The following is a 10,513-nucleotide window of genomic DNA, read 5'->3' on the forward strand; positions in this document are numbered from 1 at the left end:
AATCACGAATAAAAGACTTTATCCACCTGATGTTATTCCTAAATTCTCACAGAAGTACACGCTCTTGCAAACAGAAGGGAGCTCGGAGATCTAGTTGAATCCCCTCACCTCTTCTTTTAGATTCCATTCTGCAGCCATCCCATAAAGAAACCGAAGGAAAGGAAAAGCACCAGCACCAAGAATTAAGGAAACGTGGAACACAGTACAGATTCCAAGGTTAAACGGACTCGAGCAAAGAGAACACCACAGTAACTGTAGTTGAGATACAGGTGAAAGCACACCAAAGCCACCTCTGATTTTCCAGTATCAAATTAACAAAAAAGTCGTAAGAGCTGAAAGTTAAAAATCAAATTAAAAGACAACGATTACCCAGAAACACTGTCAAAAACATAGTCCTCTGAATTCATGCCAGGCATCCGCAGACTGAGATCCGAGGGGAAGAAAACCTGAAATATCAATGCAATAAGCCACAACTATTTAACTGGTTATCAGGCTTACTAAAGACCAATTATCTGGTACAGCACAGGAGTATGTGGCTTACAGCAACCCACTGCTCATTCAATATTCCCTTTAAAGTAAAAATTTTCACTCTACAAAAGATGTAAAGAGAAAACCAAAAAGAAAGAAAAACACCCACCCAGGTTACATGCCACTCAATCCGACGGGGACAATCTCCGCGGGTACTCCCCCAGAGTGCTACGTTATTCCCTTTTCCCATCTTTCCCACACATCTCACTCCTGTTCAAACTCTAGAATCTGCAACCAAAATCTCGTGACTTTTAGGAATCATCGTACCAAGCGAAGATACAGTATCAGGTCTGTACCGTGGCTGGATGGATCGGTGCATTGTCTCGGAAAAGGCTACTATTCTGGTCCTTAACTCCATAAGCAGACAGATGCTCCTGTCCCCCGTGAGACGTTAAAGATGGCTTCGAACACCTTCAGTCCCTACTTTTTACCTGACAGGTGTTCACGGCCACAAAACCCCCAGAAGCCTTGGGGGTTCATTTGTAAATTTCACACACCGCATTTGTCATCAAGACCTACTGCCTCCCTGACTACACTACCAACCGAGAGAGACCAAGCAAGTCCATGACAAATCACTTTATGCAAGAGCAATTGCAGGAATCTTGTTTTGGTCAAAAGCTGAGAAGAGACTCATGTGGAGATCTCTGTTGTCGATGGAAGAGTATGCACGGGGTTCCCTTTCTCCAACAAGTCACTTAGCTGAAATCATAATTGTTAACTCAAATGCTGGTAAGATTAGCCATGTGCCCTTGATAATCATTTCTGGTTTTGTAGGTTTAGTTTACAAATTATACCCATGGGCCTTTTCTCTTAGGAAAAAAAAAAATCTTTTGTTCCTAATCCATTCATTTCAGGCTGAGTTTCAAGCTTACGTAACAAGGAAGAGGTGGAACTCAATACTTATCCAAACACACAAATGTCTTAGGAAGATGCTTTCGTTTCCTGTACCTCCTGAACGCCTTCCTTGAAGGTCTCTGAGAAGGTGGAGTCTGGAGTTCGCCTCTGAGCATTTGGGGGTTGAGCGCCAGAGCTGAACTGGTCGGCATTAAGGTTCCGGTCGAAAACCACCACCCGCTCAGGGGGCTCAGGATGATACACTGCTGGGGAGATTCCCACAGCGAAGCCATGGGGCTGGGTTTCTGTCTTGATGGAGTGGGTAGGCATCGTTGCTATGGAGACCGTGACTGTTGTATCGGGAGCTGTTAGATGGCCTCTCTTATCAACGCCCAGTTGGTTGCCATGGGGAAGGACGATGTTAAATGGCACATTTTTCAGGACTTGCACTCTGTTTTCTCCAGCAGAAACGAGGGACTGCTCAGTCACACTTGGTATGCTGTTTCTTTAAGAAAAGAAAAGAAAACTGTGTTTTCAAAGTCAATGCTGATACAGTTCTTTGACAATTTTTAAATGTTCCTAATGGGAGTGGGCTGCTGGGTCCTGTGCAGCAATAATAATAATAATAATAATAATAATAATAATAATAATACAATACTGGGGAAGAACCAAATAAATAGAAAATGCCAATGACATTCCATTACTAGAGAAAGAAAAAAAGACTTCATAGTCATCAGTCAAGTAAAATCCAAAAGCATGAAGTAAAATTTCATTTGAAACACAGAGACCTCGCAGTTCTCTTTATTCTCAATAATCCTGATAAAATTATCCTATTTCATTAGAAGCTCAAAGATACAAACCTAATGGCCGGAGCAGAAGACGGTTCAAGTACAGGTTCCAGAGTCAGACCGCCTTGGGTCAAACTCTTCGACCTTTAGCAAGCTATCTCATCTCTTTGTAACTGCGTGCTCCTCTCTAAAGCGGGGATAACAGTGGTATCTATGCTCACAAGGTCGTGGCGAGATGAAATGAGACGGCACACCAGATCGTGTACAATAATGCCTAATGCACAAGGGTTGGCCAAGTATGAACTGTCCCTACTCGGCCACCACTCTCCCTAGTACCTACACTTACACGGCTCTCTCTACCCTCACAAGAAAACCTACGGTTACACTGTACAGGTAGATAAATTTGCATAAAATTATTTTTTGGTTTAATTTCTGGGCAACAGAAGATGATTTCCCGTCCAGGGCACAGTTCGTGAATTTTCGAAGCCCCCTCAAATAATACAGGCTGACCTTTACAGAAAAGAGCATGATCAATGAAATGTTCGAACCTCGAACCATAAATTCACTCCCAACAATTTATCCTCAAGAAAGAAGAAAGGAAAAAGTGATCTAGAAAGTTGGTCAGTAAGCCTTCGTGGTAGTAAAAAAATTAGACAGGGACTTAATGTTAGGACGCTAAGTTTTGCTTTAAAATACTACAGCAGGGACGCCTGGGTGGCGCAGTCGGTTAAGCGTCCGACTTCAGCCAGGTCACGATCTCGCGGTCCGGGAGTTCGAGCCCCGCGTCGGGCTCTGGGCTGATGGCTCAGAGCCTGGAGCCTGTTTCCGATTCTGTGTCTCCCTCTCTCTCTGCCCCTCCCCCGTTCATGCTCTGTCTCTCTCTATCCCCCAAAAAATAAATAAACGTTGAAAAATAAATAAATAAATAAATAAAATAAAATATTACAGCAAAAAACAAATAAAATACAAAGTGAATTTAACAGTTGGAGAACAGGGAAGAGTAGATCAAACAGGAGGAATCATGTCAGTAACTGCTGAAGCTAATGACGTATGTGGGTTTATATTATTTCTCTACTTCTGTTGTTTGAAAATGCCCATGATAAAGAGCAACATAATAAAAGCCATCATCCCTTCTCCAAAGGGTAATTAGGACGATTAAAACAGCAACGTGGAAAACACTCACAGAAGAGATTAGGCAGAACCCAAACTATCAAATCCGACCTGTGAATACAACCACAACCGCATAAAATGTGCACACACACCCAAATAGTAAATAAAGGAATCGTCAAGACAGTGGGATTCTGAGTGGTCATTCTTTCTTTAAAAATGTTTTACTCCTCTATTACTAATAGAACACAGGGAAATTTAAAAGGTGTATTTAATTTTTTTTCCCGGCCAAAGCGAAGGCCTTAATTTTCTAGAAGTTTTAACCTAAAATATTTTCAAAATAACTTCAACAGGAATTGGGAACACGAGCTACTTCGTTAAGTTTTGCTCAGGCAATTATTCAAGATTGCTGGCTACTTAATTTCTTTAAAAGGACCCCTACCATTGCATTAAGCCACACCTTTTTTGAGAGAACCTCAAAGAGGATAAGCAAACACGTCCCTTCCCCTTCCCCTTCGGTTCTCACTAAAAACATCCCTCCACAGGAAAAGAGAGTTAATGCTTTGTTTTCCAGAAAAGGCAACTATGTCTAAAGAACCTGGTAACTTTTCAGAGCAACAGAATCATAATTATCACCTATCTCTTCCACCAGAGCTTTCTCGTTTAAACAAACTCCCAGTCTTATTTTTGCAGAAACCTGGCATTTTTCAAGAGTAGGATTTTATGCTATTAGACATTACCTCTTGCTGTGATCTGGTTCTGGGTGTTCAACGTCTGGCTTTGCTGTTGACGATCTCCTCTCTCTTGGAACCTTAGATATGAACACACGAGACGACAATTCAGTTCTCACTTAGTGGAGTATAGACACAGCCTTTTATTTTTCAGTTAAGTTCAACCATTCACAGGTCTACCAGACTGCCCACCCAATGCCAGGCTGTGGGGACAACGCGATGAAGGCAGCGTCTGCCCTCAAGAGCTTACGTTCTGGTCACCAGGTTAATAAGCAAAAGCCAACGATTCTTTAGTTGCCAAATAAACTCAGGGCATCACAAATTTAATTTGTCATTGAGTTTGGGCTCATCTCTTAAACAAAAACCACTGGCCTGGTTTTACCCATTTATCCACGTGATGGAACAAACAAGAAGACTGAAAACACAACCGGACTCTTTTGGGGTTCTCGCTGCTCCTTTCCATTGCCCTACCTTTCAGATCAAATGCAAAAAAAAACCCCTCAAACTCATCAGTTCATTTAGAAAAGAAAATCACCCTACACCTATCATAAGAAGTCTGACATACAGACATAAGATTGTCACCTTTAAAGTCCAGACGTGATGATTTATCTCCCCCTAAGATGTAAGATACTTCTAGGACCCTATATTTAAAACATACATATATACAAGCACTACAATCAGTATTATTACATCAGTCTTTCTGCCACTAAACTTGTTGTTTTCCCATTCTCAAAATTTCAGTTAAAAACATGAAACTTCTTGGGGCGCCTGGGTAGCTCAGTCAGTTAAGCTTCTGATTCTTGGTTTCAGCTCAGGTCGTGACCTCACAGTTTGTGAGATCAAGCCCCGCATCGGGCTCTGTGTCGACGGCACAGAGACTGCTTGGAATTCTCTTTCTCTCCCTCTCTACACCGTCCCCGCTTGTGTGCGCACTCCCTCTCTCTCTCCCTCTCCAAATAAAAAAAAAAAAAAAAAAAAAAAAAAAACCAAAACCTAAAAAAATATGTAACCTCAAACTTCATAATACTTAGGAACTTATGATTTTTATACTGATTGAGTCAATAAAACAAGCTGTAAGGAGAACAGATATATCACAAGCTCCACTTTAAAGGAATCCTTCGGCTACACTTCCCAGGCAAAGATTTCTTCCAGCATCCTGAGTCACAAGTTTCCCTTCATATTCAAAGGAAACAAAACAAAACAAATCTTACCTCAGCCTCTCAAACACAACAAGCCGGATACACAGCCTCACATAAGAAAATAATTAAATCTTGTGTTTAGGTCCCATCCTCTTTGGTGACCATAATCAAACTATCTTCTTTGCTTTTGTCCCCTCTGCATTTCTTGTATTCCGGAAAGAATACAGTGCCAGAAGGGAACAGAAGGCAAGCAACTGGTGAATCTAGGTGACTGTATCTGGGGGTTAATTTTCCAGTCAAATTTAAGTTTCCTATGGCTTTGGAAGTTTTAAAAACAAAAAAATAGGGCAAAACCAAACTGTAACGTATGGCCATCTCCACATACTATCGTTGGGCAGAGAGAAAAAAGCCAAAGTAAATACAGGAAGCAAAGTGTGTCCCAGGGGAGACGGCATGGCATACTGAAGAGGGTGACTTTGGCACAATCCAGACCGGGACCGAGACCCTGGCCGCTACGCATCCTGGCTGTGTGACCTGAGGACTTAATTTTTTCCCATCTGCAAAATAGGGATAATAACACATATTTTGCAGGCTTTCTGGAGGGATCAAAAAGAACACACGTGCTGGTAACACGTCTAGCGTGATACAGACAATCAGTAAGCAGCGGCTAGTATTATGAGGACGACGACGAGGACACAAATCTCCAGGTGGGAACACCGCGTAAAACTTCAGGCAGAGAATAAATGATATCTAATTAGGATTGACCTATAGAAACAGGCAACGAGATATACCCTGAGCGTAGAACAAGCAAGTCCAAGACTAGAAAATCGCTTTTTTTCCTTTCACGACTCCTACAATCAAATCAAAAGCTCTGTCATGTCACGTAAGGAAAAGGAAGTCACTCTGACTGCGTCAGAATGTCGGCTGGAGCACAGGTAAATGAACCACGGTCTCTTCTTGAGGGCACTAAGAAGTACCTTTGGTAAAACGTTCAATCTCGATGCGACACATCTTACCATTTGCTTCTGCGGTAGCTTCGCCTCTCAGATAGAGCTAGCACAGCGGGCTACTGCACACACTGCAAAAACAACCCTTTGATTCTATGATCGTCCCTTTTCAGCTTTGAACCACAGTAAGCCAAAGTACTCATTAGACTATTTATAGTCACTAGAGAAGCAACTTGCATTACACTCTGCCAGCAAATTACTGTTTTATATGCTGTTGAATCAAGTGCATCTCGGACTGTTGTTAGGTTTGTAAAAGAGGAGGCGAATCCACCTTGTAATAGTCATAGAGCAAGCCCAGGGCGGCCGCGCTGTCTTCGTCCCCATTGATGCTCATCATTGCTTTGGTTGCTGCGGTGAGAGGGTTTTCCAGGAAGGACTTCCAGGCTTCATCCTCACTAGTGTAGGAGCGCCGCTGTGGATAAAGTGCTTCGTTCTGAAGAACCAACACCGGCCGTTTGCTTCGGAGAAATCAGAAACACGTGTATGTATATCGCACTTTTTACCGCAAGGCACCATAAGCTCATTTTTCAAGACCCAAACAACCAATTCCTTGACGTTCCAATCAAATAGCTTTGCTCTTTGTTGTTTCATCAGTGACCCGCCCCGGCAAAGAAAATGAAGACAAGACCAGGAGACAACCCGCTTACATGCACGCCGAGGGGTCACCCAGTAAGACGCAAGGTATTTAGGCAGCCAGGGAACCTAAACCTTGGGCGGTTTACCTGTACCTGTCACCCAGGATCTAGTATTTGGCAAAACGAAACAGAACAAAAAAAAATGCTCTAAGAAAATGTCAGGCGATTCAACCACTTAAGTAAACAAACATAAGGACAAAGTCAGGCAAAACAGAACATTCGCTCCCTTCAGACCTCTCCGATCAGGACCGTACCCTCCTCAAGAAGAGTTTACATGGTTCGATCATCATGCTGCTACATGTGATTTCCTTCCTTCTCCTGTTGATATCATGCCTTAAAAACCTTCCTACCCACAAAGGAGGGGGAGAGGAGGAGGGGGCGGAAAGAAAAAGGGAAACTTCGCTTAATCCTCCGGGGTATATGAGAAAGTTAGAATATTCTACTGATTCCCAGCAGATTGAGCATGGAATGTGGCCAAAGGGGACTGTAAATCAATAAGGAGGCATAAGTTTCTGGCATGGGAGTTAACTGTTTATCTCAGAGATAAACACTTGAGAATCTATGACAATAAATAAAGCCACTGAGCGAAAGGAGCTTTTTCCAAAAAAAAAAAAAAAAAAAAAATAGGTGGGAAATCTTGTTTTTAAAAATCTTTTCTAGTTTCTCACACCGGGCAAGAACGGTTTCGTTTCAACACTGTCGTTTGGTGGGACAAATCCAGAAAAATCAACGGAGATCTTAGTAGAGTCTTACAGAAGACTTAATTTTAAAGATTAAAACAAACATGACTGATTCCAAAACCCTGAAATGTAAACAGTCTCAACAACTGTTCGGTTGGCGCTATTTAATAAGTCAATAAAGAGAAAAAATGGAACACTCACTCCAGCAAAATGAAGTTGAAGGGGCAAAAAAAAAAAAAAAAAAACCCCACCAAAAACCTGTTAATGTTCAAAACGGCTCTGAATTATCACTATTCTAACAAGCAAATTTAAGGATCAGGCCTCATTGCAACACACAAATGAAATATGTTAAATGGCCTAAAGGTGACCTGCCTACTCTAAAAGTGAATGTAGAAAGATTGATTATCTTTTCAAGTAATCAACACAGGTTAGGGTTTGGCAGTCACCCAGGCCCTTTAAAAGCAGATACGGATTTTGAGAAAGGAGAACATCTTTGAAAAGGGGTGGGGACACGGGCCGACCACGTAACCTCAAAATCAGGTCTTCTTTCAAAGTCAATGGTTTAAACTCATGTCTAGGCATAAAATCCAAGGAGCTTACATTTCGCAGGAAAAGAAGACTCGAGGTGGTGGTGCATGTACTATTTTAACACAAAACAAACTCAACGAGGCAGTTTGCTTAGAAATGCAGGAGTGGATTTAAATCTCACACGCACAAGAAATAAATACGTCACATACAAAAGGGCACTGCCTACACCATTCCGAGCCGAGTATTAACAACCACTGAATCAGTGCTATCTTGAGGTGATTTACTGGGGCATGGCTAAGCTATTATTAATAGTGTAATAGCTACTTCCAGAAGATTATGACAGCACTTGGCTCATTCAATTCCCGTAATGCTAGTTTTTCAGCTTCCCTTCTTCTCCCGCCCCCATCCCAAATTTGTCCAGGCAACAGAAAATATTTTTTGCAAATGGCTTTGTTTGGGATCACCCTGAAGGTAGGTGCCTTACATTTCCAAAGCGTGCCAGAGGCCAAAATTTGAGCTTTGGAAATTTGCCTTATCTAAACCCTAAGTCAAGAAACAAACAGTCCCCAGTTGCCTGTCTTAGTCTACTTCCTCCTAGGACAGCCGGGCACTGGCAGGTGCTAGTCCCTAAAGGCCCCTCACTGCCTTGGGTAAGTCTTAAACCCTTCACCAACGAGCTCTCCAAGATTTCTGAAATATATTTCCAGTGATCACTTAATGGACAACACCAGGTGAATCCATTTAAGATATCCCATACACAATCTAACCCCCTCAATCAGAAAAAGAGCACACTTAAGTTACAACCTGGAAGGAATACGTCTGATCTGGATTTACTGATCTGAAATATACCCATTCGTTTGGTGCGATTCACTTTTTTCTTAAAACTTTTTTATTTCGGAACAATTTTATATTTACAGAAAAGCTGCAAAGAAAATACAGGAATATCCCTCACGCCGTGTCCCTTAATGTTAACATCTTACATTACCACCTTGCACGGGTCAAAAATATTTCTTTAATCACAAACTCCAAAAGACATATTAGCCCAGTACTTTTCTGTTTATCACCCTGATTTCGACGATTTCATCCTGCTGATCTTTTCTGAGGATTTTTAATTACAGTAATCTGTAATTACCATCAATGATGCAAGTGGCAAAATAACTCCTACAACAATTTTCTCACTCACACAGCCAGCCAAGGGGAAAAAAAAAAAAAAATGCCAGGACACCACAGCACTTCAACTTTTCCCTAAATCTCTCCTTTCGGAAGTTCTAGCAGGCGGACTGCAGGCAGGAGACCGCTGGGCGACAGGGGACTGATTACCCGAAACATCTACCTTTCAGCGGGGGAGCGAGTCCCCCCCCCCTCCCCGAGCAAACGCGACCCCGCTCGGGGGGGGGGGGGGGGTAACGGGGGGGTCCACGCGTCGCGGCCACAGCCCGACAGGCGCCGCACGAATCTCCCTCCCAGCACCCGGGCCACCAGCCGAGCGGAGATGGGGGCGCGCCCGCGGGGTGGTGCCGCCGAGGCGGAGGGGGGCTGAGCAGGGAGCTGTCCTCTCCGGAATGGAGTCCCCAAGGCAAAGGTCTCCCCGGGGGCTTCGGAGGAACAAAGACGCGGGGGAGGGGGTGCTGAAGGGCAGAGGCCGCGGCGGCGAAGAAAGTGGTCGGCGAGACGCGCCCCCAGCTCGGCCGGCCGGCTTCGCACCCCGCCCGCCGGGCCTCGCCCCGCGCGCGGCCTCACACCCCCGTCCGTCCGTCCGTCCGTCCGTCCGTCCGCCCGCCCGGCCTCGCCTCGCCTCGCCGGGCCTCGCGGCAGGTGCGGCCGGCCCGGCGCGCAGCGGCGGCCTGAAGCCGCACGGCCGGACTCGCGCGCCGGCGCTTCACTTACTTATCGTACTCCTGTGTCATCGCGCTTGCTCGCCGCTGCCGGGCCGCAGAACTGGACTTTCGGGTTGGGACAGTACACCCGATCCGGGGGGGAGGAGGCGGCGGCGGCGGCGGCGGGTCCGGAGCGGCGGCCCCGACGGGTTGGGTTCGCTTTTCTCGCTCTGAGCCGGCTCGGCGCGGGCTGCGCGCTCTGGGCGCCCGGGCTCGACCGCCCATTGGCTGGCAGCGCGCCCGCCCGGGGCGGGGCCTCGGGGCCGGGAGGCCGGCGGCGCCGCCTGATTGGCCAGCGCGCGGGCCGCCGGGGCGGGGACCGCCGCTCCGCGTGGCCGCGTAGGTGCGGCGCGCCCGGCGCTCTCGGCCTGCCTCGGGCCGGGGACTGGCGTGGCCGCGCGGCTGCAGGCGCGCACCTTCCGCCGCTCCGCCGCCCTCCGCGCGCCCACCGCCCGGCGCCGAGGTCGCAGCCCTCGGCGGCTCACCTGAGGGACCGGCCAAGCTTTGGGGGTCCTTCTCGGGCCTTGGGGGTCCTTCCTTCCCCGCTAGCCCACCGAAGCCTTCCGCGGCTCCAGTGATGGAGCCACCCCGTCCGCGGTCCGCAGCTCGGCTGCCTCGGGCACCTTTCCCTCTCCGGGTCTGTGAAGCGCCCCGCCTTC

General features: G+C 46.0%; 1 protein-coding gene across 3 annotated transcripts in view; it reads right to left on the reverse strand.

Moving 5' to 3' along the window:
* The window catches only part of GRHL1 (grainyhead like transcription factor 1), a 56,180-nt gene extending 46,159 nt beyond the window's left edge, over positions 1–10,021 (reverse strand). For 2 of the 3 annotated variants that reach the window (XM_045447757.1, XM_045447756.1), the window contains exons 1-5: positions 9,865–10,021; positions 6,406–6,592; positions 3,998–4,068; positions 1,477–1,867; positions 370–446 (exon numbers count right to left, since the gene is read on the reverse strand). In XM_045447757.1, coding sequence (XP_045303713.1) covers positions 370–446; positions 1,477–1,867; positions 3,998–4,068; positions 6,406–6,592; positions 9,865–9,884 — 746 coding nt within the window. In that variant the 5' untranslated portion in view covers positions 9,885–10,021. The other variant, XM_045447758.1, reaches the window with a different exon arrangement.
* Between the last annotated feature and the right edge of the window lie 492 nt (positions 10,022–10,513).

Source organism: Leopardus geoffroyi, chromosome A3 (assembly GCF_018350155.1).
Source record: "Leopardus geoffroyi isolate Oge1 chromosome A3, O.geoffroyi_Oge1_pat1.0, whole genome shotgun sequence".
NCBI classification, from domain to species: domain Eukaryota; kingdom Metazoa; phylum Chordata; class Mammalia; order Carnivora; family Felidae; genus Leopardus; species Leopardus geoffroyi.